Source organism: Triturus cristatus, chromosome 8 (assembly GCF_964204655.1).
Source record: "Triturus cristatus chromosome 8, aTriCri1.1, whole genome shotgun sequence".
NCBI lineage: Eukaryota > Metazoa > Chordata > Amphibia > Caudata > Salamandridae > Triturus > Triturus cristatus.
Window position 1 is genome coordinate 1,541,527,455 of NC_140591.1, and position 27,295 is coordinate 1,541,554,749.

At 47.4% G+C, this 27,295-nt stretch overlaps 1 protein-coding gene across 3 annotated transcripts in view; it reads right to left on the reverse strand.

The window, feature by feature from the left end:
* The window catches only part of INPPL1 (inositol polyphosphate phosphatase like 1), a 1,340,026-nt gene that overhangs the window by 780,200 nt on the left and 532,531 nt on the right, over positions 1-27,295 (reverse strand). For all 3 annotated transcript variants that reach the window (XM_085623407.1, XM_085623409.1, XM_085623408.1), the window contains one exon: positions 25,879-25,969. In XM_085623407.1, the coding sequence (XP_085479533.1) occupies positions 25,879-25,969 (91 nt within the window). The remainder of the gene's footprint in view (positions 1-25,878; positions 25,970-27,295) is intronic.

The following is a 27,295-nucleotide window of genomic DNA, read 5'->3' on the forward strand; positions in this document are numbered from 1 at the left end:
AGCTGTGACAAGAACTTTGCACCTCATCACCAGATCCATTAATTCTGTAATTATGACATCTGATAACGAGTCTAAAACGGCAAATTAATATTTGTTATTGTTATAAACTGTACCATGTTCATCCTTAGGCTCCAATGTGGGCCTGGTTTGCAATTACAATCGTTAAAAGAGTCCATGCTCAAGAGCTCATCAGTCTCTTTCTCAATATATATCTGCATGCCATAACATTAGTTTCACTCAACACGGTCTGGTCATGGTGGGTGGGCTTCTATGACTGCGTCTTCTCAGTCAGCGCTAAACTCCTCACAGCCACTTAAGAACCCTCTCCTAGTGACATACAACACCTTTGAAGTGCACCAAACGAACCTCTGCAACACACTACATGCTGCATTAGCATGAAAGGATGGTACCAATTTCACCTCTCACAGATACCCAGAACTGTGTGCGGCACTGCATTGAATTGAGTCAACAACCTCTAGCTAGACTCGCAGTCTACCGTGGAAGCAGACAAAGTCTTTTTCACATTTATATGTGTAAGTCATCAACTATAAATTTCAAAATTTAAGAAACTTGTGCAACAATATTATTACAACTCTGCATCTATTTTCAAATGAGGCACAAATTCTGCGTCGCCCTCATGATCAGGACAAGGTAGGTGTACTTCTTGCAAGGCCCAACAGTAAACATGTTTGAGGAAGCTACCACTTTCTATAGTTATTTCTAATAATTAAGAACATATACTTCCAGGAAACACATATTTCTACAGCTAAGAATTCATGCCCACAAGGTGGGAGCAAGCCTATAATTAAAACCACACATTATTTTGCCAGATTTGTGGCATTCAGAAGCTAAAAAGTAAATGTATAACTTCCACCCCATAGGTCTGCTAATTCAAACATCTACCAGAATTAGATGCCAGCACATAAACTCACAAACAAATCACACTGTATACTTCAGTGTGTTCTTGTATTTTAAACCGGGATCAATATTATTTTATAGGGACCCCATCATCTCCACCCCTCACAAGTTACACTGAAAATAAGAACATCATACTGCACAATTATTTTTGTTAGTTTAAAATCAAATTATGCTGTCGCTTCTCCAAGGATACCCATCACAACATCTCAATCACAGGCCCCATCCGTGCTCCACCAACCATGAAACCTTTCAATCCCAACTAACACATGTTTTTTCTGCTATTTAAGGTTGGAGCACAGTGCATACTTAATGATGGGATGACTGAGCAGATGTTGTGAAGGGAAGAGTGTAAAAATGAAAAGTACCAGAATAACTATGAAGGTTATTTTTTCTTCCCCTCTAGTTCCTTCACGCCGTCTTTTGCAGCAGATGTGAAACGGGATTGCAAAGGTTGCCAAACAAGATTTCAACAAAGATGCATCCAGCATGTAATGCTTACAAAAGGTATGTGGGATGCCCCAGATGTCTGTGCTTCCATTGTTTCAGATGCCTTTGGAAAGCCACTGATGTTGCCTTCCCTTACTAATCTGGTTAAAGTTATAGGCAGTAGAAATGCAAACTTGCAAGAGAGAGTTTGCACATGAGCATGGACTCAAACATTTTCCTAATCACTTCTGATAATACTATTTTCAATTCTCATGAAGGTGGAGTAGTGATAGTAGGTGTTTATTTCCTTTTCAATTCCTCCATGAAATGTCACACGCCTATGCTATTTAAGAAGATACCATTCAGACTGTTGTTACCACAAACAAGTGAACTAGAACATTACCATATTAAACAGATGTTTTGCCAGGTGTAACATGGTAGGGTAGTAAGGCTTTCCTCTTGGCAAGATAAAGGGGCATGATCATGTAAAATACACCAAACAAATAATCTTTTACATTTCATAGCATGGGTGGGAAGGGTTCCTAGCTTCCTACAGAATTTGCATGAAATTTCAGGAACATTCAGATATTTGTATTAAAGGGCCACAGGAACCAAGCTCTTAAGCTAAGGAAAGTCAGGCAGTAGTGGAGGATCCTCACTCTGATTGTGGATTGAAGGACCTTCTTGTTTTTCCCTGTTGCAAGTAGGCCGAGCAACGGCTCTTCCCAACATTCATCAAGTTGTTGTAGGACTTCTGAATGCAGTGTGAACTTCTGTGACGAGCCTGCTTAAGGCTCAAGTTCTTTTGAAAAAAGGGTCAACATCTTTTGGAGAAGCTTTTTTGGGTGCAGCCAATGAATCAAGCATTCCCAGGAAGTTGAGAAGGACACAATGCAAGAATAACATCAAAACAAAATAGAGCTATGAATCAGGGCTGTTAACTAGCACAACTTCCAGAAAAAAGACCATAGCTACCCAAACAAATCACATCATTGTTTTGTGCAATTCACCCATCCAAAATTTGCAATGCAGTGGGCATTTTCTCTGAATACGTTGAGTTTTCAGTTGCTGTTGCTAATCTTCCAGCAGTTTACCCACAATTTAGAAATGTGCAGCTCTTTGCACTGTAACTGTAGCATCTGAAATTCTGAAGCCTACACGTAACCCCCAAAGCGGGCACAGCCAACTGAGTTTTCCCACAGACCTACAAATTACCTTGGTGAAGGTAAGTGCTAATTTTCTTTAGTAAATTTAAGAAAAACTTAAAAGGTGGTCTAAACATTTTCATTTTTACTGTAAAATTCACAAGAAACCTACAAAGTTCAAATATATATCCCAATACAACCATCTACTGCTAGATTAAAATATTGCTCTGATGTCATTAGAAAATGTTACATCAAATTGAACTTCAAAACAGCATACTACCTTCTACTATCTAGAGATAGTAACAGGCACTCTCCTACGGCCATGCCCAGGAACAAAGAATCTGAAAAGACTTAATGGATGTTAGGTTTACTTAAACAAGGCCAATCCGAAAAATATTTCAAAGTCCATGAGTTTTGGATGAGAAAGATATTAGTTAAGGAAATGGCATAACACAGGCTTGTTTTTCGTAAGTCCAAAAGGGCAGGATTCATGTCAGGTCTCCCAAAAAAAATAATTTGAATACAATTACCTAGTTGAACTCAGTGACATGATGAGTAGTTTTCCTGATAATCTAAAATGAATCTAGGATTCCTAGCATAAACCTTCAATGCTTTATAAAGATTTGTTAATGAACGTTGTACAATAAAACAGAGTTACAAATGAGAAAATATATATAAGTAGCTCAATGATTTGATAAAAAAGAAGAAATAAGGTGGTTACTGAAGGTGTGTGTAGTGGGTCTTCACTCTCCACATTCAGCGAAGGTATGTGCATTCTGCATGAAGATTTCAAAGAGACAGTGATGGCATTAGACTTATGAGTTTAGAGGCAAGCTGAAAGTCATAATCATGAAAGAGAAGCAGAGGAAGAAGCAAAAAAAAAAAAAAAAGTCCTCTAGCCATGCAGCCACCACAAAAGAAAAATCAGCACCTCATAACGACTTTCATAGTGGGAGATCTAGCGAGAGAAGGTCTGGCAAAGACGAAAGCATGCTCCGACATCACCATCCTCGATTGACGGTGTCTTCCTCACCGTTAAAATACCTGATGTTCCGCAGCACTCCCTGGTGCTGGACTCACTGTGGTACAAATTCTTAACGTCACCAAGCTCAAAGCAGAAGCCCTTGATGTGGTCTGTGTCACCAATGTTAAGAAAGAGGCTAAGGCAGTCTCTTGAAGAGCCTATACTACTATTAACTGGGCCTTCATCCTGGCCAAGAACCAAGTTCAGGATCCACTAAGACTACTAAACCCACCTACACCACCAAATATGGTCTTGTGCCCAACATCCATCAGGAAGAGGCCAGTGACAGCTAGACTGTCAGTGACTGTAAAATTATGCGCTAATATCTTCATGTAGGAGAGAGGACTCTTCGCACACTCCAGAGTGGCACAAAAGATTCAGATCTCCTTCTGTGTCTCCATCATGATCACAGTCTAATGGTGACGACACTCACTCATCATACACTTCTACGTCTAAACCTTCAACAGTTTCACTGGTGGATGATATCACAATGTATATGTCGAGGGTGCTTCCAAACTGGAAAAGCACTGCAAGCTGTATTATCGATCATAATGGAGGTGATACAACCATGGCCTTCACAAAGACTTCTCCTGCCCCTGAGGGTGCAGAGAAGTTGCTCCTGACCCAGGCCACAATAAAGTCAACTGCACTGCTACATTTAAACCTTTAACAGTTTCACTGGTGGAAGATATCACAATGTATTTGTTGAGGGTGCATCTAAACTGGAGAAGCATAATAAAGAAGCTACAACCACAGCCCCCCCCCCAGAGACCAGATTAGGACGGAATAACACAGTAGAGTCAGAGGGATGGGAACATAACATGGCATCAACACATAGGAGAGGATGGAGGTGTGACGGAGGGCCCCTGCGCAGCACCATTACACACACCTCGAGCGCAAGAGAGTTTACTAACTGAGTCCAATAACAGTAGTGGGGAGACAGCAGTGCAGGGTGGGAGGGGGGGCCTAGTTACTTGTTGGGGAGGGGGAATTTTCTCATATGTATGCCAAACCTATATCAGATCGCAGGTGTGAATGTTACAGTCAAACGTGTGAGGATGGGACCCAGCCAGGGGAACAACTGATGCATTTACCTGGTCGTGCTCTTTTTTTTCTGTACATTGACACCCTGAAAGTGGGTGGGATATAGGACATGTAAAAGGCAATAAAATGTGTTTAACAAAAAGAAGCTACAAGCACAGCCTTCGCCATGACTTCTCCTACACTTGAAGTCGCAGAGAAGAAGTTGAAAAAAACACTTGCATGACGGCTCTTGTGGAACACAGAGATATAGAAAGTCCTTTATAGATGACCGTCTGCACTACTGGCTGCAGCTTATTGCCTTAAAGTCTCTCTTCGAAGGTCCTTATGGCTTAGTCTAACTATACTCAAGCTAGACACTCAGTTGAAAATCTTAAATCAACCATTGTCAGGATCCTCCTTATTTGGTCAACTCTTGGAGATGGTAAACATGAAGAATGAACTGGAGACCCTGAAGTGGGTAGAGCTTGAAGAAAAAAAGAAAGCTTTTTTTATGACCCAGTACAAGTTGCGAGGAGGGTTCAAACCCATCACTGGCTGTATCAGCAGCAGTAAGGCCAGTGTATTACCAGAAAAAGCAATCTAAGACCAAGTCAACACCATCACACCATTCTAATAAATCTGGAAAGCACTGCTAGGGCAAATGACTGAGACAACCTCGTCCCCCACTTCTCTGTTCGTCACTCAAGTGGGGGAACCGTATCTGATCATCTGCAAGAGTGGGAGAATAGCAATGGAGGCAATTACTGGATTTTTTGAGCTGTGGGTATTCACTAAGTTTCAAGGCAAAACCACCACCTCTGGAGCCAACATCGAAGCACCAAATTTCCACCCCGAGGAAAGAAACATTTGCACTATAGGAAATACATGCATCCACTCAAAAGGGTCTATGCTTCACCAACAATTGGATCGGAAAGGAAAAAAGCAGATGTTTGCAGCCCATCAGATCTTTTTTCACATTAAGTATGGCGACTGGATGTGTTCCACAGAGTTACAAGATTATGATTTTCACATCCCAATAGGATTACAACACAGGGAGACTCTGCAATTCATTGAGGGAAATGTGCAGTTCCAGTATACAATACCACCAGTCAATCTGAAATCCACCCTACACACATTCTCTCGTAGTGTCAGTTCACTTATGACGCAAAGGAATGTTTTACCGAGGCAACTGGCTAATGAAGGCTCACAGTTCCAGAAAACTGAAACATGACTTCAGAAGGACAACACACTGTCTAGGTTGCAGGCTAACCCACAGAAATTAGTGTCACAGCTTGCACAAATTCTATCCTATCTAGGGGCAACAATACATACTTTAAGAGGTAAAGTGGGCCCTTCAGAGAGAGGGTCATCAATTTGAGACAAATGTCACCTTCTGTGCACCACCAACCCAACAGATCCAGCAGATCTGCTCACATCTTGATTCCCTTGTTTTCTGCATTTCCATTCTCTCACATGCAAGACTGCATATGAGAACCCCACAGCAATACCTAAAGGACTAACAGCCACAAAAACAAGACCACTGGGACAACAAGATCCAACTAACCCATTCGGCATGATAATCCCTCCCGATGATTATGCACTAAATGAATGGAGCCGGGAGGCACAAGATCTAGATCTCTGGAGGTAGTGGGCCAGTTCTTGCTCTCGCAGTCATTCCTGCAATAGGTGTTCTTCAGGGACAAAGCATTTGCATACAGTCTATGTCGAAGCGGAAATAGAGAAGGCCAAGCAAAGCTCGACCCTATCTGGCCACTCTCCATTGGAGAAGTTGGGAGTGCATCAAAGTGCCACTAGGTCTCACAGCAGAACTCCTTCAGAGGAGCTGATTTTGCAATTGATCCCAAAGCACCCAGAGTTCATTAGGTCATTGCAACTGCTTTAAGCATTTAGAGAGTCTTTGTTGTGAAACTTTGGCACTCTTTTGGCTCCCTCTGATGCACCTTCAGCTCTAAGGATTGAAGAGGCCTCCAACCAGGTTACCGCTGATGGATCCATCTTCGGTGCCATCTTTATCTCCCAAACCCATCTTGAGTTCCGTACTGGTGCGGAACAGATTTCCTCCCGGTGCTAAAATCTACATTGGTTCCTTCAACATCAACATTGCTGTTTACGCTGTCAGTACCGGAGGAGAACTCATTAACAATTCGGGTGTCCAACTCCGAGCCAAACTCATCACTGCCTCACACTGATGCACCCAGTACTAATATGATTTGATTCAGGCAAGATATTGCATCTACCAGGAAGCTGGCTACAGATGCTCCATCACCTTTTCGGCTATGACTCTGAACAAAGCCACCAGACTTAGATGATGACCCTGGAGAAGATGGGGACGATTTACCCCCATATTATGATGACGACAATCTATGTACAGATTTACAGGAGACCATTGGGCTGGACTCTTGCCCTGATACTTAGTTCCTTCACTGATCACCTCTACCCTCAACTCTTGCCCCTCAGGATGCAGCCAAATATGTCATTTGATCTGGCTTGGATACCACTAATTGCTTGAGTCAAGCAGTCAGTACAAGTGTGGAGCTTCGTTGCCTCGAAAAGATGAGATCCACAGGATTGCCAAGGGATGTCCAGGCATTGAATATGGATGATTTTGTCGACATACAGCGCCTATTAGGCAAAAAGGCTGATTCTGCCCTGGAACGCTTCTATGAGAGCCTGGACCTGACACGTTCCTTGGAACTCTCAAACCATGCTAGACAATTTCCTAGACAATTGCATCCAGAGGCATGGCGCACAGGAAGCACCAACCACCCCACAACCCCTGCGGTATGCACTTAGTCATTTCAGGTTCAAAGAGAAGGACTCATTAGACCCTGTACATGCCATCATGGGCAGTGACCTTCCCAGTCCCCTACACCTGCATCATCAGCCTGAAAGCTGCTTTAGTTTACTTTGCCATTAGCGGCGCATGACCACCCTGTGGGAGGAAGGATCAGACATTTCTTTGAAGGGTGGCAAGGTGTAAACTCTGACTGATGGGTCCTTCAGATCATTCAAAATGGCTTTGCCCAGACATTCTTTTCTGACCCGCTGCATCTCCACCCACATAACAGTGGTTTTCAGAGGACCAACCTCTACATCTTGTTGCAAGATGTGCAGACTGTCCTGTCCAAAGGGGCCAGAAAGAGTGTAGGAGCCATGACTTAGTATATGGTGTACACTTATTTAAGTGAAGCACCCGTCATTAATCCAGCCAACCCTTATGGTGATTTTAGTGGTCTTAGACAATGATAGAAAGCTCTCTAAGTGATAGCTGTGGAGAGCAGCCTTCAGGCTTAGTTCAGAAGGAGTGTTAAGCAGCTTGTTTTACCAGTACTAATATAGTGTAGGTTAAGAGAAAAAGTTATAAAAATAGTCATTTATTATTAACACTCACTAACACATTGGTATATCTACTACCTAGAGATATAAACACAATACACACAATATTTCAACAATAGAACAGGTAAAGTAGCACAAAAAAACAGTGGTCTCCAGGGGGAGACAAAACCATATACTAATAAAGTGGGGATACTAATTTCAATAAAGGCTACCATGAGCACACTTAAAGTTAACTTTATAGTCCGTAATATATTGAAAACGTCCAAAAGGCTCTTAGTCCAAGATCATGGTGTTTATTCAAATTTTTCAATTCTCAAAAGGAAGTCTGGCATCGGTCTCTAGACACAGCTCGATGTCAGGTTTTCACAGCATAAACATCCAACATAAACAGTCAACACGTGTTTTGTCGTGCGGTGTAAAACACTCTACACGAGAGACCAATACCAGACTTCCTTTTGAGAATTGGAAAATTTGAATACACTGTGATCTTGGACTAAGAGCCTTTTGGACTTTTTCAATATATTACAAACTATAAAGTTTACTTTAAGTGTGCTCATGGTAGCCTTTATTGAAATTAGTATCCCTTCGATTGAAGGGAAAGTTAAGATTGAATTGGTAACCAATCTTTTCTGCCATTGGAGCACCAGTAATTTGTTACATTTGTTCTTTGTACATTCCCATGACAAGAGTAGTATCTCTTCTCCTGGTTACCAAAATCAGTTTACTAATAAAGTGGAATGCGAACCACGACCGAAGTCGAGAAGAGCTGGGGATCCAAGGAACCACCCACGGTAAGTATCCAGGAAACATGACCATGTACAAGTCAATAGAGAAGATGCAGTTGCAGTTTTAAAGAAGGAGGACCCTTCCCAGAGGACCCTGAAGAAACCCCCTGGAAGATGGAAGGTTAGAGAGTCACCCCACCCATGGATACTCCAGGAACCAGGATACCTACACCAGGGAAGCCAGGTGCATAGGTGCGAAGTGACGTTGGAAACCGCCGTAGACCACAATAGAGAACTTCAGAGAAGATCCCGCTGGTGAGGAGGCTGAAAGTGTCTGGCGGAATCCAAGGGTGGATTCTTGAAGAGGAGTACCTGCAAGCAGAGGGGACAGAGTTTATGCCACTTGGGAGTGACCAGGAGGCATGGAAGACCAATGACCACCGATGAACGAAGATGTACGCGAGTTGACGGCGACCTTGTCGTTGCAGCTGTGAAACCAGGCGACGTTGTGGAAGACCAGGAGTCGTTCATGAGCTGTTTCACGTCGGAAGTCGAGAGCCAGCAACAACAGACGAAGAAAAAGAAGAAGGTGCAGTGTCAGGACCAGCAAGGTCCAAGGGACTCACCAAGGGCAGGAGAGCCAGAGCAGGCCCTGAGCAAGCGAAGGAGCCCACTGGAGCCAAAGAAGACCCTCAAGAGGACCCACAGGCCGAAGGCACAGGAGTCGCAAGAGGACCTCGAGTAGCTCACCAAGAATGCAGGCCCACGGTGCAGAGAATGCGGTGAGGACGAAGATCTTGGTAGCAGGAGATGCTGGAGGCTGGAGCTTCTTGGAGCCCGAAGACCTCTGGAGAAGAGAACCAACAAGCCTTAGCAAGGGCAAATTGATGGGTGCACAGGGGTACTGCTCCAGCGGTTCAGACGAGGGATACTGACTTCAAACTTGCTGTGAAGACAAGGCAGGCCTCACGGGAGTTGCAGAATCACCACCTGTGTTGCTGAGCCTTTCGGAGAACGTGGGACATCAGGAGCAGCAGACCGGTCAGCTTTGTTGCAGAGCCTGCAGATTCAGAAGATTAACTCCTTCACTCCAAGGGAGATTCCTTCGGGTGTCTTAGATGCCCACAGTCCTGGAGAAGAACCTGGACGGAGCACAGGCCACGCAGAAGACTGGCAAGACGATGAGACCAGGAGCAGCTGGAGTCTTCCAGATGCAGTCTCGGTTCTCAAAGCGAAGTCCAAAGTGCCCAGGCGGTTGATGCTAAAGTGGTTTTGGATCTGAATCTTGTCCCACGACGAATCTGAAGGGCCACCCACAGGTAAGCCCTTACGTACCCTAAGAAAAAGGTTGAGACGATTCAGGAATCGCTCCCAGGGGAGGGGCTGGACAGAGGTGAGGATATTCCCACGTCCTTTGTCCAGTTTCGCACCAGAGCAGGAGCCAACTGCTCCCTGAACTGGTTCCAACTGGAGTATGCAAGGAGGGCACCACATGTGCCCTTCAAAGCAGTCTGGTGGCGCTTGAAAGTGCACCCACCAAAGCACCAAAACGTCCTGTCTGGGAGGAGGTCACACCTCCCTGCCACAGGAAACCTATTTTCTTACCTTCCCCTGCTCGAGCCTGGCTCAGCAGCAGGAGGGCAGACTTGTGTCTGTGGTCGGCAGCAGCCCTAGCTTGCTGTTAGACCCTGAAAGGCTGGTCCCGGGAATACAGTGAGGGGCTCCCTAGGAGAGCCCCCCAGTACATGGGATCCTGCATCCAACACTGGAATCAGTGTTGGGGTAGGAATCCAACATGTTTGATACCAAACATGACCGGTTTTGGTTCAGCCAATATGTAATCAGACATCTCATAATTGGCTTGATGTCCACTGTATGTATAAAACGGCTAACCACAGTTACAAAGCCTGGAAAAACGACTACGGGTTTGTAGGGGGTGTCCTGCTCATGCAGGACACCCTCACACTTAGAACCAAGCACCCTACCTTTAGGATTGAAAGGCCTACCTTAGGGTGACTTATAGGTTTTAAGTGCAGTGACCGCCAATATAAGGAAACTTATATCTGTCGATGAGTGGTGCTGGCACCAGCTCACACAGGCTGCAATGGCAGACCTGTAGTCACAGTTTGAGTGTTCTACCAGGGGTGGCATAATACATGCTGCAGCCCATGGGAGACCCCTGGTGTAACAACAATATTAGTGGGGGAGGCACTCCCTTAGTTTAAGGGTAAATCGACGGTAATCTTTTTTTATCTTGAGTCCATTTGAATGGTGCGTGCTTGTAGAGGAGGCATGCAACAGTCCGGAATGCCAATCTATGTCCTGGGTACATACGTATCATATACTAGGGACTTTGTAGGGTACACCTGTAGCCAATTAGGAAGGTACCACAGAACTGACCATAGTCCAATTCAGGGAGAGAGCACAGTGACTGGAGTCCTGATTAGCAGGATCCCAGTCAGAAAAATAGAATGACACCAGCACAAAGTGTGGGTGACCATGAAAGCAGATTCTACTTTCCTACAAAGAGGGTGCCAGATCCGGAAATAGGGGCTAAATGATACTCCTGCTATTTCCTTGGTGGCAAAAAAGAATGACGCCTTCGTCTGATGCTAGACTTCTGCCCTCTGAATACCTTTCTGCAGAGAGAGAGATTGAAGATGCACACAATGGTTCAAGTTCAGTCTGCCCTGGATCCGGGTGACTGGATTGTTGCCTTGGACTTGCAGGACAAGTACTTTCACGTGTCTATCCTGCAGTCCCACAGATGTCAGGGTGAACTGCCTCAGCCTAAGGCACCTGGCAGATTACGAATGGAGATTACACCCTGAAGTGATCCAGAGCATCTTCCAACAATGGGGAGAACCCTGGCTGGATCTTTTTGCCAGTGTTGCCTGTCCGTGTTTCCAAAAAAGCTCTCTCTAAAAGACGGATTCTGGTAAGAGGTTAGAGTGGAGCATGGGACTTCTATACGCGTTTCTGCCTCCCCATCTTCTGGAACGTGTTCTGAAGATCAGGAACGATCAGGTCATCCTAGTAGCTCCAGACTGGGCAAGGAGAGTGTGGTACCCAAAACGTCTGTGCTTGATCATATGTCCCTCAATTAGGGTGCTTTTTTGGAAGGATCTTCTGTTGTAGCAGCAGGGCTGGGTTCGGCAGCCGAACGTGCGCAACTTCCACCTTCACGCATGGAGACTGAGCGGTGGCAGTTGACTACGTTTGATCTATATAGAAACACATAAACATCTATCACCCAAAGTTGTGGATGTCATCCTTGCTGTCCGGCATCCATCTACTAAGTTCTTCTATACTGGGCACTGTAGCAAATTTGTGGTATGGTATGGAGTCCACAGTATATAGACTCTTAGATTTATTTTTTTGTTATCTCTGGCCCAGCAAAGACTTTGAGTGGCATAATTAAAAGCAATTTGTGACCTTTTCGGTCTTTGACTTTACTGGGCCAGCCGTCCTTATTCAAGCCACTTGTTGCGATGCATTTTATAAAAGGTTTGACACAAATGCCTCCTTCCAAATCCTTTGTAAAGCCTCAATTTGCTCCTGACTTTACGCATATGTTCTGCCTTCGAGCCGATGCACAGCTGCTTGTTGTGTCTTATGACTCTGAAGACTGTTGTCCTCGTCGCCCATTTGATTGTGGCTACAATATATATGTTACCAACTGATGGGTAAACCGCAGCAAGGGTTCCCCATTCCACAAGGGGGACGAATGGAAGTCTTAACAGTCACAAATATTTTCCCTTCAAGACCTAAAATCGCACACCTCAACTACCAAAAACTCCTTCAATCACCGCACATTCATACAAACAGTCTTGAAAGAGCCAAAGAGTTTATATTACCAAATTTTATGCAAAATATATCCAATCAATTAGTCCATAAAATTCAAATTAACCTAAAAACAGATACTGCAATTTTCACATAGGTACGCAAGTTAAAAGGGGAGATTACAAATATGACATTCACATTTGACATAAAATTATGTTAGTTTGTAGGAATCCATAAAAGTGACACATTGCAGAAACCACTTTCTTTTCCAACATGTGAAACTCTGTTACCCCAATTTACCTTTTACATAATTACACAGAAATTACAAACATTACTCAAAAGTGGTGTCGAAGGATGGTTAAGACAGATTCAAACATATGTCCTTATTAATTGGATGTGGGATATGCATATTTTTGTATTTTCTGTGCAATTATGTAATGTCTTGTGTATTTAAATGTTTGGAGTTGTGATTCACTTCACCAATTTTGTATTGTGTACCTTTTATTCTTTGCACCTGTTAAACAATGGTCCTGTGTACTATTGTGAGCCTTAACGGTATATGAATATTAGTATACCCAATTTTCCTTTAGAAAACAAATGTGTCAATGACTTCTTTTGTAGATGTTACCAGGTAGGTTATGCCATACAGGTGGTCATTCCTAATTAAACAGAAAACTGAGTGATTTATAAAGAATTGCCCTATTGAAGTAAAACATGACCTTCCCACCTGACAGGCTTCTATCTTTACAGGCATTTGTAACGGCAATTGATTTATTTAAATCACAACTCTTTCTCTCTCTTCAAAATGAACTGACTCTGTGAGGTAACTGCCAGTACAAAGTGTCATGGGCAGTGGAAGTTCCTCGAGTCTTAAAAGGAGAGAACTTATTTTCTTGAGCCTTTATACGCAAGCCTATCACGCTGCGCTTTACCTTCAATGTTAAACAAATACACAGCTTTTTTATACTCTAGATGCTGAAATTAAGTCTTGAAAGGGTTTTTGGGAGTTTCTGAAAAACCTGCTATGATAGGCTTCTCAAAGGACTGCACGTCATATGGGCATATGGAAATTCGCATCCCCAGTGAAAATAAGGAAATAAATATTCAGATGAAGAGTTCCAGGGTCAATGCATGCAGCGGGGAAGGATTAGTTACTTACCTGTAATCCTAGTTCTCATCCAGGGGTATACTCATCAAAGTCATAATCTATGAATAATCCCCGCCCATGTGCGGGATCCCGGAGCATATAGAAAATACATATATATACATATATATATATACATATGTGAAAACATATAAATGCAGCCTAATAATGTTCAAAACATGGCAATGCTGTAAATTACATATTTTTGCATAGTAGTGCCCCCGTAACCCGTAAGGAAAAAAGGAAGCATCAGGCAAATTATAACACAGCACTGCTTTATTGCCATAAAGCAACATGTAATTGTAGGCATTCACCAGTAGGCTGCAGTAGAGTATCAAGAAACCAAGAAAACTGACACCCTGCCTTTAATGCATTAGAGTAGGGGGACCGTGCCTTTAAGGCCTGCCCGTGACCCCCTGCTCCCATGATGCACTACAGGTGGCAGTTGGGCCAGTTCTTTTTGGCGGTGCCTCCGCACCCGAGTAGATCTGCCTTCCATACATCACTTATTTAAAGAGAAAACATTGCTCGTCCGGGGAGGTGGGTGGGTCGCTTATGACTTTGATGAGTATACCCCTGGATGAGAACTAGGATTACAGGTAAGTAACTAATCCTTCTCATCCAGGGGATACTCATCAATAGTCATAATCTATGAATAGAGTAGCAAGCCCATACCCAAAGTCTCGCGGACGAGCAAAAAACAGTTAAAAAACAAACAGCAAAACACATTTAGCATTTACAGTTATGCAAACAGGTTCCTCAGAGAAGCCTGCCCCACCTGGGCGTCGGCCTGCGCGTCTGAATCTAGGCAGTAATGGCGCGTAAAAGTATGGACTGAGCGCCATGTAGCCGCTTTACAGATCTCAGACATGGGAACGTTGCGAAGGAGTGCTACCGTAGAAGCCTTCCCTCGAGTAGAGTGTGCTCTAGGTTTACCCTGCAGAACTTTGTGGGATAGTTGGTAAGCCAAAGCTATACAAGAGACAATCCATCTTGAAATAGATGTCTTGGATGCAGCCAGCCCGGTATTCGTGGGCCCATAATTAACAAAGAGCCTGTCTGACTTTCTAAGAGTAAGGGTCTTAGCTAGATAGAATTTCAAAACCCTCCGGAGGTCAAGAGAGTGTAGAGCTCTCTCCGGGGGAGTGGACGGCTGAGGAAAGAAGGTGGGCAACGTGATCACCTGATTAATATGGAAGTCCGAAACCACCTTGGGCAGGAAGCTCGGATGAGTACGGAGCACCACCCTATTAGCATGAAACACAGTGTAAGGTTCCTTGCAGCAAAGGGCCTGAATTTCACTAACCCTACGGGCCGAAGTGATGGCTACTAAGAAGGCAGCCTTCCAGGTCAAATGTTGCAAGGAGGCCTTATGAATCGGCTCAAAAGGAGCTCCCATCAGCTTAGAGAGAACGATGTTCAGTTCCCTTGAAGGGGAAGGAGACCTCACAGGTGGGTAAACTTTCTTAAGCCCTTCTAAGAAATCCTTTACCACTGGCATCTGAAAGAATGAGGTCTGGGTAGGAGACTTCCTATAGGCTGTAATAGCAGCTAAGTGCACTCTGATGGACGAGTACTTTAACCCAGACTTCGCCAAGTACAGTAAGTAGGGGAGAATAACCTGTTCTTGACCCCGGATCGGATCAAGGGCGTTATCTCTACACCAGAAGCAGAATCTTTTCCATTTAAAACCATACGACTTCCTCGTGGAGGGCCTCTTTGCCTCCCGAAGAATGCTCATACAGTCCGGTGGAAGATCTAGATGTCCGTACTGGATGAATTCAGGAGCCATGCCGTCAAGCGGAGGGAGGGGAGATGGGGGTGGAACACTCTCCCCTTGTCCTTGGTCAGCAAGTTCGGCAGGCATGGCAACCTCCTCTGTGGTACCTCCGACAGCTGGAGTAGATCTGGGTATCACCACTGCCGGGGCCACTCCGGTGCTATTAGGATCATCCGAGTTCTGGCTCTGTAGAACTTCTGAATCACAGCCGGGATGAGAGGGAGAGGAGGAAAAGCGTAAAGCAATGTCCTCGACCAGCTGATCAAAAGCGCGTTCCCCTGCGACCCTCGTTGAGGGAACCTGGAGGCGAAGATGGGGCATTTCTTGTTGTCCGCGTCTGCGAACAGATCGATGTCCGGTAAGCCCCACAAGCGGAAGATGTCTTGAGCGACGTCTTCGTTGAGCACCCAGTCGTGCGCTTCGACGAAGTCTCTGCTGAGGCCGTCCGCCTGCACGTTCAGGGTCCCTGGCAGGTGAACAGCGACGATCGTCAGGTTTCTCGCCAGAAGCCATTTCCAGATTGACTGGGCCTCCAGAGACAGGACCCGTGATCTGGTCCCTCCTTGCTTGTTCAGATAGAACATAGTTGTGGTGTTGTCCGTCTGAACCTGAACATAGTCGGTCTGCAGGGATGGGTACAGGGACTTGAGAGCGAGATGGACTGCTCGGAGCTCCAAGAAGTTGATGTGATAGCTCTGTTCGGTAGCGGACCAGAGACCTTGTACTTGAAGCCGGCCCATATGAGCCCTCCAGCCCTGCATGGAGGCGTCTGTGACCACTGTCTGTGTCGGAGGCGCCTGATGGAAAGGGACGCCGTGAAGCAGATGGGAGCGCTTCATCCACCACCGGATGGAATCTTTGGCGGCTTGATGAAGGGTAATGTGATCTTCCCAGCGGTCGGACCTCTGCGACCACTGATCCTCTAGGTCTTGTTGCAGAGGACGCATGTGCAGACGTGCGTTGGGCACGATGTAGATGCACGAGGCCATGGATCCCAGGAGAGATGACACTTGTCTGGCTGTGGGATATTCCGTGCTGAGAAGCGTGCGGCTTTTTTGCAGCATGGAGGATAACCTCTCCTCCGAAGGACACACGCTTGCGCTTGAGGAGTCTAGAGAGGCGCCCAGGTAGTGGATCCGCTGACTTGGATTGAGGATCGACTTCCTGTAGTTGACCTGAAGGCCCAACGAATGTAGAAGGTTTAGGCAGAACGAGAGATGACTCTGGAGTCGAGCCGGAGTGGAACTTTTTAAGAGCCAGTCGTCTAGATAGGGATAGACGAATATCTTCCGTTTGCGGAGAAATGCAGCCACCACCGCCATGCACTTTGAGAATGTTCGTGGCGCGGACTTGAGGCCGAATGGCAGGACCTTGTATTGATAATGTTGGCGAAAAATGCGAAATCTGAGAAACTTCCGATGTTTCGCTGAGACAGGAATGTGGAAGTATGCATCCTGTAAGTCGATGGCACACATCCAGTCCCCCTGGTGTAGATGTGGGAAGATCTGGTGCAGTGCTAGCATCCTGAATTTTTCTCTTCTGAGAAATCTGTTGAGTAGGCGGAGATCGAGGATGGGTCTGTAGTCTCCGATCGCTCCTCTTTTCTGAACAAGAAAATACCGGGAATACACTCCCTGATTTCTCTGCCTGTTTGGAACTTCCTCTATGGCGTTTTTGGAGAGGAGAGTGGCAACTTCGTCCTTTAAAAGCTTGTTTTGGCTGGTAGGGAGTGGCTGTTTCCGTGGGGGTACCTGCGGAGGGGGAGATTTGAACCTCAGCAAGTAGCCACGCTCTACAATACTAAGCACCCATCTGTCGTTTGTAATTGCATTCCACTCTGCCAGGTGAGCGGCGATACTTCCTCCTACCGGAGTGGCGAACGAGCGCGGAGGAAGTAAGTTTTCACTGTTTGGGAGGTTGCTTGTTAGAGGACTGCTGCTGTTTAGCATTTCCTCTTCCTCTGCCCCGGCCCCTTTGCTGGAACTGGGACCTCTGTTGGTTTTGAGAGGACCATTGGGGCGTTTGAACGCGCTGGTGAAAGGCACGTTTGTCGCCCTGGCGAAAGCGCTTACGGAACTCTTTGCGTTTTTCCAGTCCCACAGCCTTTACGGTGTCCAATTCCGTTTTCATCTTGCTCATTTGGTCGTCCGCATGAGCTCCAAATAGCGATGATCCATTAAACGGCAGGTTAAGAATTCTTTTCTGCGCATCTGGTTTGAGGCCCGTTAATCTGAGCCAGGCCGAACGGCGGGAGCAGATGCCATGGGAGTAGCCATGCGCGGCTAGGTCTGATGCATCCGCCGCTGCGCTTATTACTTGGTTGGCCACCAGTCCGCCTTCATGGAGGATCTCCGTGAAGTCCTGCCTGTCCTCCCTAGGCAATTTCTCTACAAATCTGGCCAGGGAATCCCATAGGGAACGATCATACCTCCCCAGCAGGGCTGAAGCGCTAGCGACCTTCATGTGCGAGGCAGAGGTGTTGCACATTCTCCTGCCGTAGGAGTCCATCAGCTTGCTGTCCTTCTCAGGGGGGACAGAAGCAGATACTGAGGCTGAGTGAGACTTCATGGCCGCCGCCACTATCACCGAATCCGCTGGCGGGTCCGCCCTCAAGAATAAAGGGTCCTCGGTCGGAGCCTTGTACTTCTTTGCTATTCTCGAGGGGACCGAGCCCGCTGTAGCCGGTGTAAGGAACGTGGCCATCGCTGGTTCTAACAATCCTGGCACCAACGGGAGCAGAGGTCTGGGAGCTGACCGATGGTGTAAAGTGTCAAAGATCACAGAAGTGGGTGCCTGAGGGACGTGCAGTGCGATGTTCAACTTCTGCGCCCCTCTACCCAGGAAGTCCGAGAAAGTTATAATGTCATCCACCGGGGACACTCGCGATGGAGGCGTGGATGAAAAAGTAGGAGAGTAGTCCCGGACTGAGGATCTTGTGGATGAAGTCCCAGTGGACGACCTGGTGCGTCGCCTCTTGTGGGAACGTTCGCTATGGTGAGCCCTTGATCCTGCTCTGCGCTTGGACGGAGATCTTGGACGTTTTGGCGCGGTGCGACGGTCCCTGGAACGAGACCGGCGTGGTGAAATTGGCCTTGGATCCCTCGGAGGCGATTTACTCCTGCGCGGTGGGGAATACATGCGAGAGTAGTCCGATCCCGGACTCCGACATGCGCCAGCGCCCACATCTCGTAACCAGCGCGGTGACAGTCCAAACCGCTCTGGAGCCTCGGGTGATCCTTCCGGAGATATTTGCACGATGTGCAGTCCCGGAGATGATGACTGTTCTCCTGGGGACCTCTCCGCGGGCGGTCCAGTTTTCGCTCTCGACGTCGAATCCCTTGACGTCGACGACGTCTGCGTGTGAGAAGTTGGCCTGATGTATGATGTCACTAGTTATAGTGTACACCTTATATCAGTCCAAATACCCTTATGGTGATTGGTTGTAAAGTCAACCTTATAGACCAGCTATCCTAGTGGTAGCATGGACAAGAGCAGTCTTAGGCTAAACTCTGAATGGCATGTGAAGCCAGCTGTGATACCATATATAATCCCTTGAATACCAAATGAAAGGACACCACAACAGATATATATATATATATAAAATAAAGTGTATTTATTCTAAGCAAACCCTCAGCACTCTTTATGAGATTAGAGGTAAGTACAACACAGTCTTATTTATGCATACATTAAGTCACACAGGTAAGTAATACAGTTAGGCCCTAGGGGCCACGCAAACCATATACTAAGTAAGTGGTATAAGAACCACTGTCACGGAAATAGAATAGGCCTAGGCCTAGGGAATCGCTGGGGCTACACTACACTAGCGTTAGTTAGGAAGTGGGAGGCCCACGGGATTCGTGTGCAGAGTGGAAACACTCACGCGTAATGCGTAAAAGTCAATAGCAATAGTACAGTTTAGAAAACGGTAGATTTAGGACACTTCCGGAGTAGCTAGGAAGTTGAGACTTGAAAACTAGACACTAGGATAGTCACTATCCTGATGAGCACCGGAGTACCCAAGTTACCTAGCCCACAGGCTGCGGGTGCATAGGGGTGAAGATGCGTCGTTTTCGTCGTCGACTCCTATGGATGCCTGAAGAAAGATGCTGACAGGCAGTCAGTGAAGAGTGTCCGGTGGATCCCAAGGCTGGGATCAAGAAGAAAGGAAACCTGCAAGCAGAAGGGACAGAGTCAAGGTCACTAGCCAGTGACCACGTGGAACCAGGAAGGAACCAGGCGATGTCGTGAAGATTGCAGGTGAAGCTTGTCGCTGCAGCCAGGAGGACCAGGAAGCGTCGAGGACGACCAGGACCAGGAGGCGAGCTGTCCCACGAAGGCTCTTGCTGTCGGCGGCGTCGAAGTTGGACTAGGACTCACCAAGCCTTGGCAAGCGAAACCCACGAAGAACGAAGGACTTGCTTCTGGTGCAGACCAGGAAGGTCTGGGGTGCTTCTTCTTTGCAGAGAAGCGGGAGCCAGTCTGGAGGAGCCAAACCAGCGCAGAAGATTTCAGGGTGCGTCGTCACAAAGGCCACTAGCCAGCGGGCAAGCAACCGGACAGACGCGGCAAGCAGGAAAATGCTGAAGGGCCCCACGCAGGACTCGTGGAGTGTGGGGGGCTGATCTTCGGTGCAGATGGTGCTTGGGGTTGGGGCTTCTCAATCCCCGGTGCACAACTTCGAGGGTACCTCAGAAGCTGCGCTTTAAGTTACTAGCCACTTTTTCCAGGTAGCCGGTCCCACGTCGCTCGTCGCCTCCACGGATCTCAGCTTTGCTGTCGATGTGGATCAGGGTCGGAGAAGTCTGGAAGTCAAGGCTCTGGTCAGGCTCTGCAGTCGGTTCCTCGTAGAACGTGGGCAAAGCAAAGGGTAGTCTCTTGATGGTGCCTGTTTGCACAGGGTAGCCACTCCTTGGCTACAAGGGAGATTCTTCAGTCTTCTTCTTTCGTCGAATGTCGAAGGTCCAGAGTTTATGTTCAGTTTTGCAGGTTCAGGATAATCTAAAGTCTTGAGGCCCAACTCCCACTCTTATACTAATCTGGGGGGCTGGGATACCTGCTAGGTCACGCCTTATGGGTGGGACCTGGGAGGGGGTGGTTACACCCACTTCCCTTTGTCCAGTTTCGCGCCAGAGCTGGGGCTGGAGTGCCCCAGCGCCGGTTTGAACTGGACTATGCAAGGAACACCTTGTGTGCCCCAGGCATGTCTCATTCCTTTCAGCCCACCCTGCCCCAATACACTAAAGGCTGTCTGGGGAGGTGCTAGCACCTCCCCAAGCAGGAAACCTATTGTCCAGGCCTCCCTGGCTGGGATCACTCCCAGCTGCAGGAGGTCAGACTTGTGTCGTGGCAGCAGCATCCATTTTGTGATGCTGAGGCTTTGGTCAGAGGCTAACAGTTGAAGTATGATTTTAACATGTCTTTCCCTCTAGAAGGGGGGAATAATATTCTCATGTCCAGAAATGGCATGGGGGTATTATTCCACAGTGTTAGACACCTTACACGACATGTTTCGATAAAGCCAAACCATAGTTACCATAACCGTCTAAGATTATAAGGCACTTTAAGAGTATATGGTAGGCTATATCATAGAACAGCTATAAGGACAAGGTTCCGAAAGCTGCAGACAGGCTCAGCTCATGCTAGAGCACCATCTCACATGTTACCAAGCACTCTGCCTCCAGGATTGTCAAGGCCTGCCATAGGAGTGACTGATAGGTACACATGTGTCTATATGTACGTTAGGTATAGGAATACTACACCTAAGCAAGGGGTGATTACACAACCTTGCCCCAGCTGAGTGATCAGCCAGTTGTGTCAAAATGGAAGGCCAGGCCAGGGGTGGCATAATACATGCTGCAGCCCCTGGTAGGCCTAGGGTACACCTATGCCCTGGGTGTGAGAAGTTGGCCTGATGTATGATGTCACTAGTTATAGTGTACACCTTATATCAGTCCAAATACCCTTATGGTGATTGGTTGTAAAGTCAACCTTATAGACCAGCTATCCTAGTGGTAGCATGGACAAGAGCAGTCTTAGGCTAAACTCTGAATGGCATGTGAAGCCAGCTGTGATACCATATATAATCCCTTGAATACCAAATGAAAGGACACCACAACAGATATATATATATAAAATAAAGTGTATTTATTCTAAGCAAACCCTCAGCACTCTTTATGAGTTTAGAGGTAAGTACAACACAGTCTTATTAATGCATACAGTAAGTCACACAGGTAAGTAATACAGTTAGGCCCTAGGGGCCACGCAAACCATATACTAAAGAAGTGGTATAAGAACCACTGTCACGGAAATAGAATAGGCCTAGGCCTAGGGAATCGCTGGGGCTACACTACACTAGCGTTAGTTAGGAAGTGGGAGGCCCACGGGATTCGTGTGCAGAGTGGAAACACTCACGCGTAATGCGTAAAAGTCAATAGTAATGTTACAGTTTAGAAATAGATAGATTTAGGACACTTCCGGAGTAGCTAGGAAGTTGAGACTTGAAAACTAGACACTAGGATAGTCACTATCCTGATGAGCACCGGAGTACCCAAGTTACCTAGCCCACAGGCTGCGGGTGCATAGGGGTGAAGATGCGTCGTTTTCGTCGTCGACTCCTATGGATGCCTGAAGAAAGATGCTGACAGGCAGTCAGGAGAGAGTGTCCGGTGGATCCCAAGCCTGGGATCAAGAAGAGAAGAAACCTGCAAGCAGAGGGGACAGAGTCAAGGTCACTAGCCAGTGACCACGTGGAACCAGGAAGGAACCAGGCGATGTCGTGAAGAGTTGCAGGTGAAGGTGAAGCTTGTCGCTGCAGCCAGGAGGACCAGGAGGCGTCGAGGACGACCAGGACCAGGAGGCGAGCTGTCCCACGAAGGCTCTTGCTGTCGGCGGCGTCGAAGTTGGACTAGGACTCACCAAGCCTTGGCAAGCGGAACCCACGAAGAACAAGGGACTTGCTTCTGGTGCAGACCAGGAAGGTCTGGGGTGCTTCTTCTTTGCAGAGAAGCGGGAGCCAGTCTGGAGGAGCCAAACCAGCGCAGAAGATTTCAGGGAGCGTCGTCACAGAGGCCACTAGCCAGCGGGCAAGCAACCGGACAGACGCGGCAAGCAGGAAAATGCTGAAGGGCCCCACGCAGGACTCGTGGAGTGTGGGGGGCTGGTCTTCGGTGCAGATGGTGCTTGGGGTTGGGGCTTCTCAATCCCCGGTGCACAACTTCGAGGGTACCTCAGAAGCTGCGCTGTAAGTTACTAGCCACTTTTCCCAGGTAGCCGGTCCCACGTCGCTCGTCGCCTCCACGGATCTCAGCTCTGCTGCAGATGTGGATGAGGGTCGGAGAAGTCTGGAAATCAAGGCTCTGGTCGGGCTCTGCAGTCGGTTCCTCGTCGAACGTTTCACAAAGCAAAGGGTAGTCACTTGATGGTGCCTGTTTGCACAGGGTAGCCACTCCTTGGCTACAAGGGAGATTCTTCAGTCTTCTTCTTTCGTCGAATGTCGAAGGTCCAGAGTTTCTGTTCAGTTTTGCAGGTTCAGGATAATCTAAAGTCTTGAGGCCCAACTCCCACTCTTATACTAATCTGGGGGGCTGGGATACCTGCTAGGTCACGCCTTATGGGTGGGACCTGGGAGGGGGTGGTTACACCCACTTCCCTTTGTCCAGTTTCGCGCCAGAGCTGGGGCTGGAGTGCCCCAGCGCCGGTTTGAACTGGACTATGCAAGGAACACCTTGTGTGCCCCAGGCATGTCTCATTCCTTTCAGCCCACCCTGCCCCAATACACTAAAGGCTGTCTGGGGAGGTGCTAGCACCTCCCCAAGCAGGAAACCTATTGTCCAGGCCTCCCTGGCTGGGATCACTCCCAGCTGCAGGAGGTCAGACTTGTGTCGTGGCAGCAGCATCCATTTTGTGATGCTGAGGCTTTGGTCAGAGGCTAACAGTTGAAGTATGATTTTAACATGTCTTTCCCTCTAGAAGGGGGGAATAATATTCTCATGTCCAGAAATGGCATGGGGGTATTATTCCCGAGTGTTAGACACCTTACACGACATGTTTTGATAAAGCCAAACCATAGTTACCATAACCGTCTAAGATTATAAGGTACTTTAAGAGTATATGGTAGGCTATATCATAGAACAGCTATAAGGACATGGTTCCGAAAGCTGCAGACAGGCTCAGCTCATGCTAGAGCACCATCTCACATGTTACCAAGCACTCTGCCTCCAGGATTGTCAAGGCCTGCCATAGGAGTGACTGATAGGTACACATGTGTCTATATGTAAGTTAGGTATAGGAATACTACACCTAAGCAAGGGGTGATTACACGACCTTGCCCCAGCTGAGTGATCAGCCAGTTGTGTCAAAATGGAAGGCCAGGCCAGGGGTGGCACAATACATGCTGCAGCCCCTGGTAGGCCTAGGGTACACCTATGCCCTGGGTACCTAGGGTACACTGTACAGGGGCCAATAAGGTGATCCTATCCAAATGGGTTATGCACCTAAAGTACATAGTAGTAATTTAGAGAGAGAACAGCAGGGCTGTGGGTCTGATTAGCAGGCCCACAGCCACATCTAAGTCGAAAACCAGTAAAGCAAAAGCAAAAAGTGGGGGTGAACATAGAAAGCAGACCCTACTCTCCTACACTGGGTACCTAGGGTACACTGTACAGGGGCCAATAAGGTGATCCTATCCAAATGGGTTATGCACCTAAAGTACATAGTATTGATTTAGAGAGAGAACAGCAGGGCTGTGGGTCTGATTAGCAGGCCCACAGCCACATCTAAGTCGAAAACCAGTAAAGCAAAAGCAAAAAGTGGGGGTGAACATAGAAAGCAGACCCTACTCTCCTACACTGCGTCACCATCGACAAGTGTGAGGTATGCCGTTCTGGTCTCGACGGAGGTCTCGACGCCGATCGCGGAGACCTCGACGTCGATCTCCTCTTCTCTGGCACCTGACGTCGGCTAGATGACCTCGACGTCGGCCGTGTCTTCGACGTCGACCTCTCTCGACGTCGACTGGGCGACAGACGTCGACCTCTCCTGCCGTCGACCAAGCGACTTAGACGTCGACCTCTCTCGACGTCGACTGGGCGACTTTGACCTCTCTCGACGTCGACTGGGCGACTTCGCCGTCGACCTCTCTCGACGTCGACCTCTCTCGACGTCGATGTGGTGATCTTGACGTCGATCTTCCTCTCGACGTCGACCTTCTATGTCGCCGAGTGGGGGTAACCATCGACGGCGACCGGCCCACTCGCGGCGGAATGTACGTCGCCGCATCTCTCGACGTCGACCCCCTCGAGGGTGGCGGAGAGTGTCTCGACGTCTTCGGAAGCCTCGACGTCGACGGAGACAGTCCAGATGTCACCAGACTAGCAGCCTTCGAGCCCGAAGGGCCGCCTCTCGACGCCGACTTACTTTTGCGCGGCGGAGACTCTTGATGGTGGGATGAATCCCTCGACGCCGAATTTCTCTGCCTTTTCGCCGGCATCCTCGACGGCGAACCTCTTGGACTCCTGGTCTTTTTGGAGCCCGGGGAGCTGGTATGTCGCCGTTTCTGTACTTGCGTAGCTGAAGAAGGTGGTCTTGATGAGGAATGCTCGCCTTCACGACGGCTTCGTTCCTTCTCCAGTCTTGCATGCAGTTTAATGCGCTCTCTGTCCCTCAGAGTGCGCTTTGAGAACTTCTTGCAGTGGGGACACTGGTCAGGATCGTGTTTTGATGGTAAACACACAATACACACCGAGTGTGGATCCGCCAGTGCCATTTTATTACCACAAGAAGGGCATTTCCTAAATAAAGGAGACATTCTGACTGGAAAAAATTGGAAAATTCACTGGAAACCAGCAGAATTAGCCCTTAAAAGCCAGAAAACGTCGAAAAAAGCTTGAAAAAGCTGTAATTCAAAATTTCAGTCAAAAAACTGAAGAGCTCAAGCTCCAGGATCCTCACAGAAGGAGCCGGAAAAAAGAACTGGCCCAACTGCCACCTGTAGTGCATCATGGGAGCAGGGGGTCACGGGCAGGCCTTAAAGGCACGGTCCCCCTACTCTAATGCCTTAAAGGCAGGGTGTCAGTTTTCTTGGTTTCTTGATACTCTACTGCAGCCTACTGGCGAATGCCTACAATTACATGTTGCTTTATGGCAATAAAGCAGTGCTGTGTTATAATTTGCCTGATGCTTCCTTTTTTCCTTACGGGTTACGGGGGCACTACTATGCAAAAATATGTAATTTACAGCATTGCCATGTTTTGAACATTATTAGGCTGCATTTATATGTTTTCACATATGTATATATATATGTATATATATGTATTTTCTATATGCTCCGGGATCCCGCACATGGGCGGGGATTATTCATAGATTATGACTATTGATGAGTATCCCCTGGATGAGAATTATTTTTACATGTATGACTTCATTGAAAATTCCTACGATTCAGAATGTAAAGTCTTAATGCAGACTCTAAAAAACAACAACTCTACATTAGCAAAATAAATCCACCATCAGTCACTCAAACAACCCATTCACCAAGGAGGTCTGCATATGTGTCTTACCTGTTGAATGATTTTAGAGACAATGAGGGAACTCTGCTGATCGAAGACCTTGGATAGGATCTCCAATCCGGATAACACTTTATCAACTTCACTGAAGGGGGAGGAAAGTCAGAGGAAATGAGAAAAACAAATACGGTAAGCTGTCTTTTGTTCATAAAGGTTAACATCATAAACAAGTATTAGCCCATAAAGAGACAAGAGTCAATAAAATGTATAGTTCAGATATTAATTACAGTGCATTATATGCAAACATGTCAACAAATCGAACCAATCAATTAATGACTACTTCTTGATAAATTAATATAGTGGACTGTCACTTTAAACATCATATAATTCCTTGTACAACCCTGCCAATTGCACATACTGACTTCAGTTATTTTTATTGAATAGGGGGCGTGACCGGGCGAGATGGCTGAACGGACGTAGATTATCTCCGCTCCCGGTCGATGCACTATTCCCGGCCTGTTCCCAACGGATGCCTACCACCCAGTCGACGGGAACATATAGCCCCGAGTGGCTAAAGATGTGGAGCACACACTGAGAACCTTGCTACGCTCCGTTCCAGCTTCCTCGGGCAGATCAAGAGACTCGAGTCGGAGCACCGGGGCTCACCAACATGGCGCCCGCAGTTCGGAGCAACCAAAGTCCAGTCGCGACCTGGTGAGCCTCAAGGCTAGCAGTGAGGGAGAACAAACCGCTGCCTACCGCAGCCAGAAAGAGACCGCAACAGACGAGTGCACTGCCACTTACTAGGAGCAACGGATCCAGGCCCGACCGCTTGTCCGATCGGACACTGAGGTGAGGAGTGGCATCGCGGAGCACAACGGGTGCGTGGGCTCTAGGAGAGGAGATAGAGGGGCAACTCCTCGACGGCGGCATGCACCAGACACCGAAGGCCGGTCTCTCGTAGCGGGAGATATAACATCCGCAACGCCAACACCACACGCACCGTGCCCGACTCTACAATGTTGGCAGCGCGGTGACTTATCAGCAGTGGCGCACCGTTCCCCTCCAAGCTTGGGACCCGCTGTGTCAGGGATCAGGCGACTGGCCCCAGCAATCCCCATGGCCAGCTAGCAATAGCAACGCTGTTCTACAGATTGGTCCCTACTTCACTCTCACTGAGACAAGCAGGCAACATTCATACCCTGCAAAATGGCGCTCAGAGAACCATGTGGAGGCAGTGTTTTATAAAAGCTGAATATCCCTGCTGCAAGTAGCCAACCCCATGGAATGAAGGCACACTGATCGAAACATCTAGCCCATTTACAGCTCGGCCCATTCACTGCTTCGCCAGGTCTTCACATCGTGGGTCGTCACTATTGGCTTCTGGGACACACCCCACAAGATCCACGAGACTCTGAAGCGACACGGCTCGCTAGATGAACGCCCTGTAATCCCACATGAGCAGCGGCCC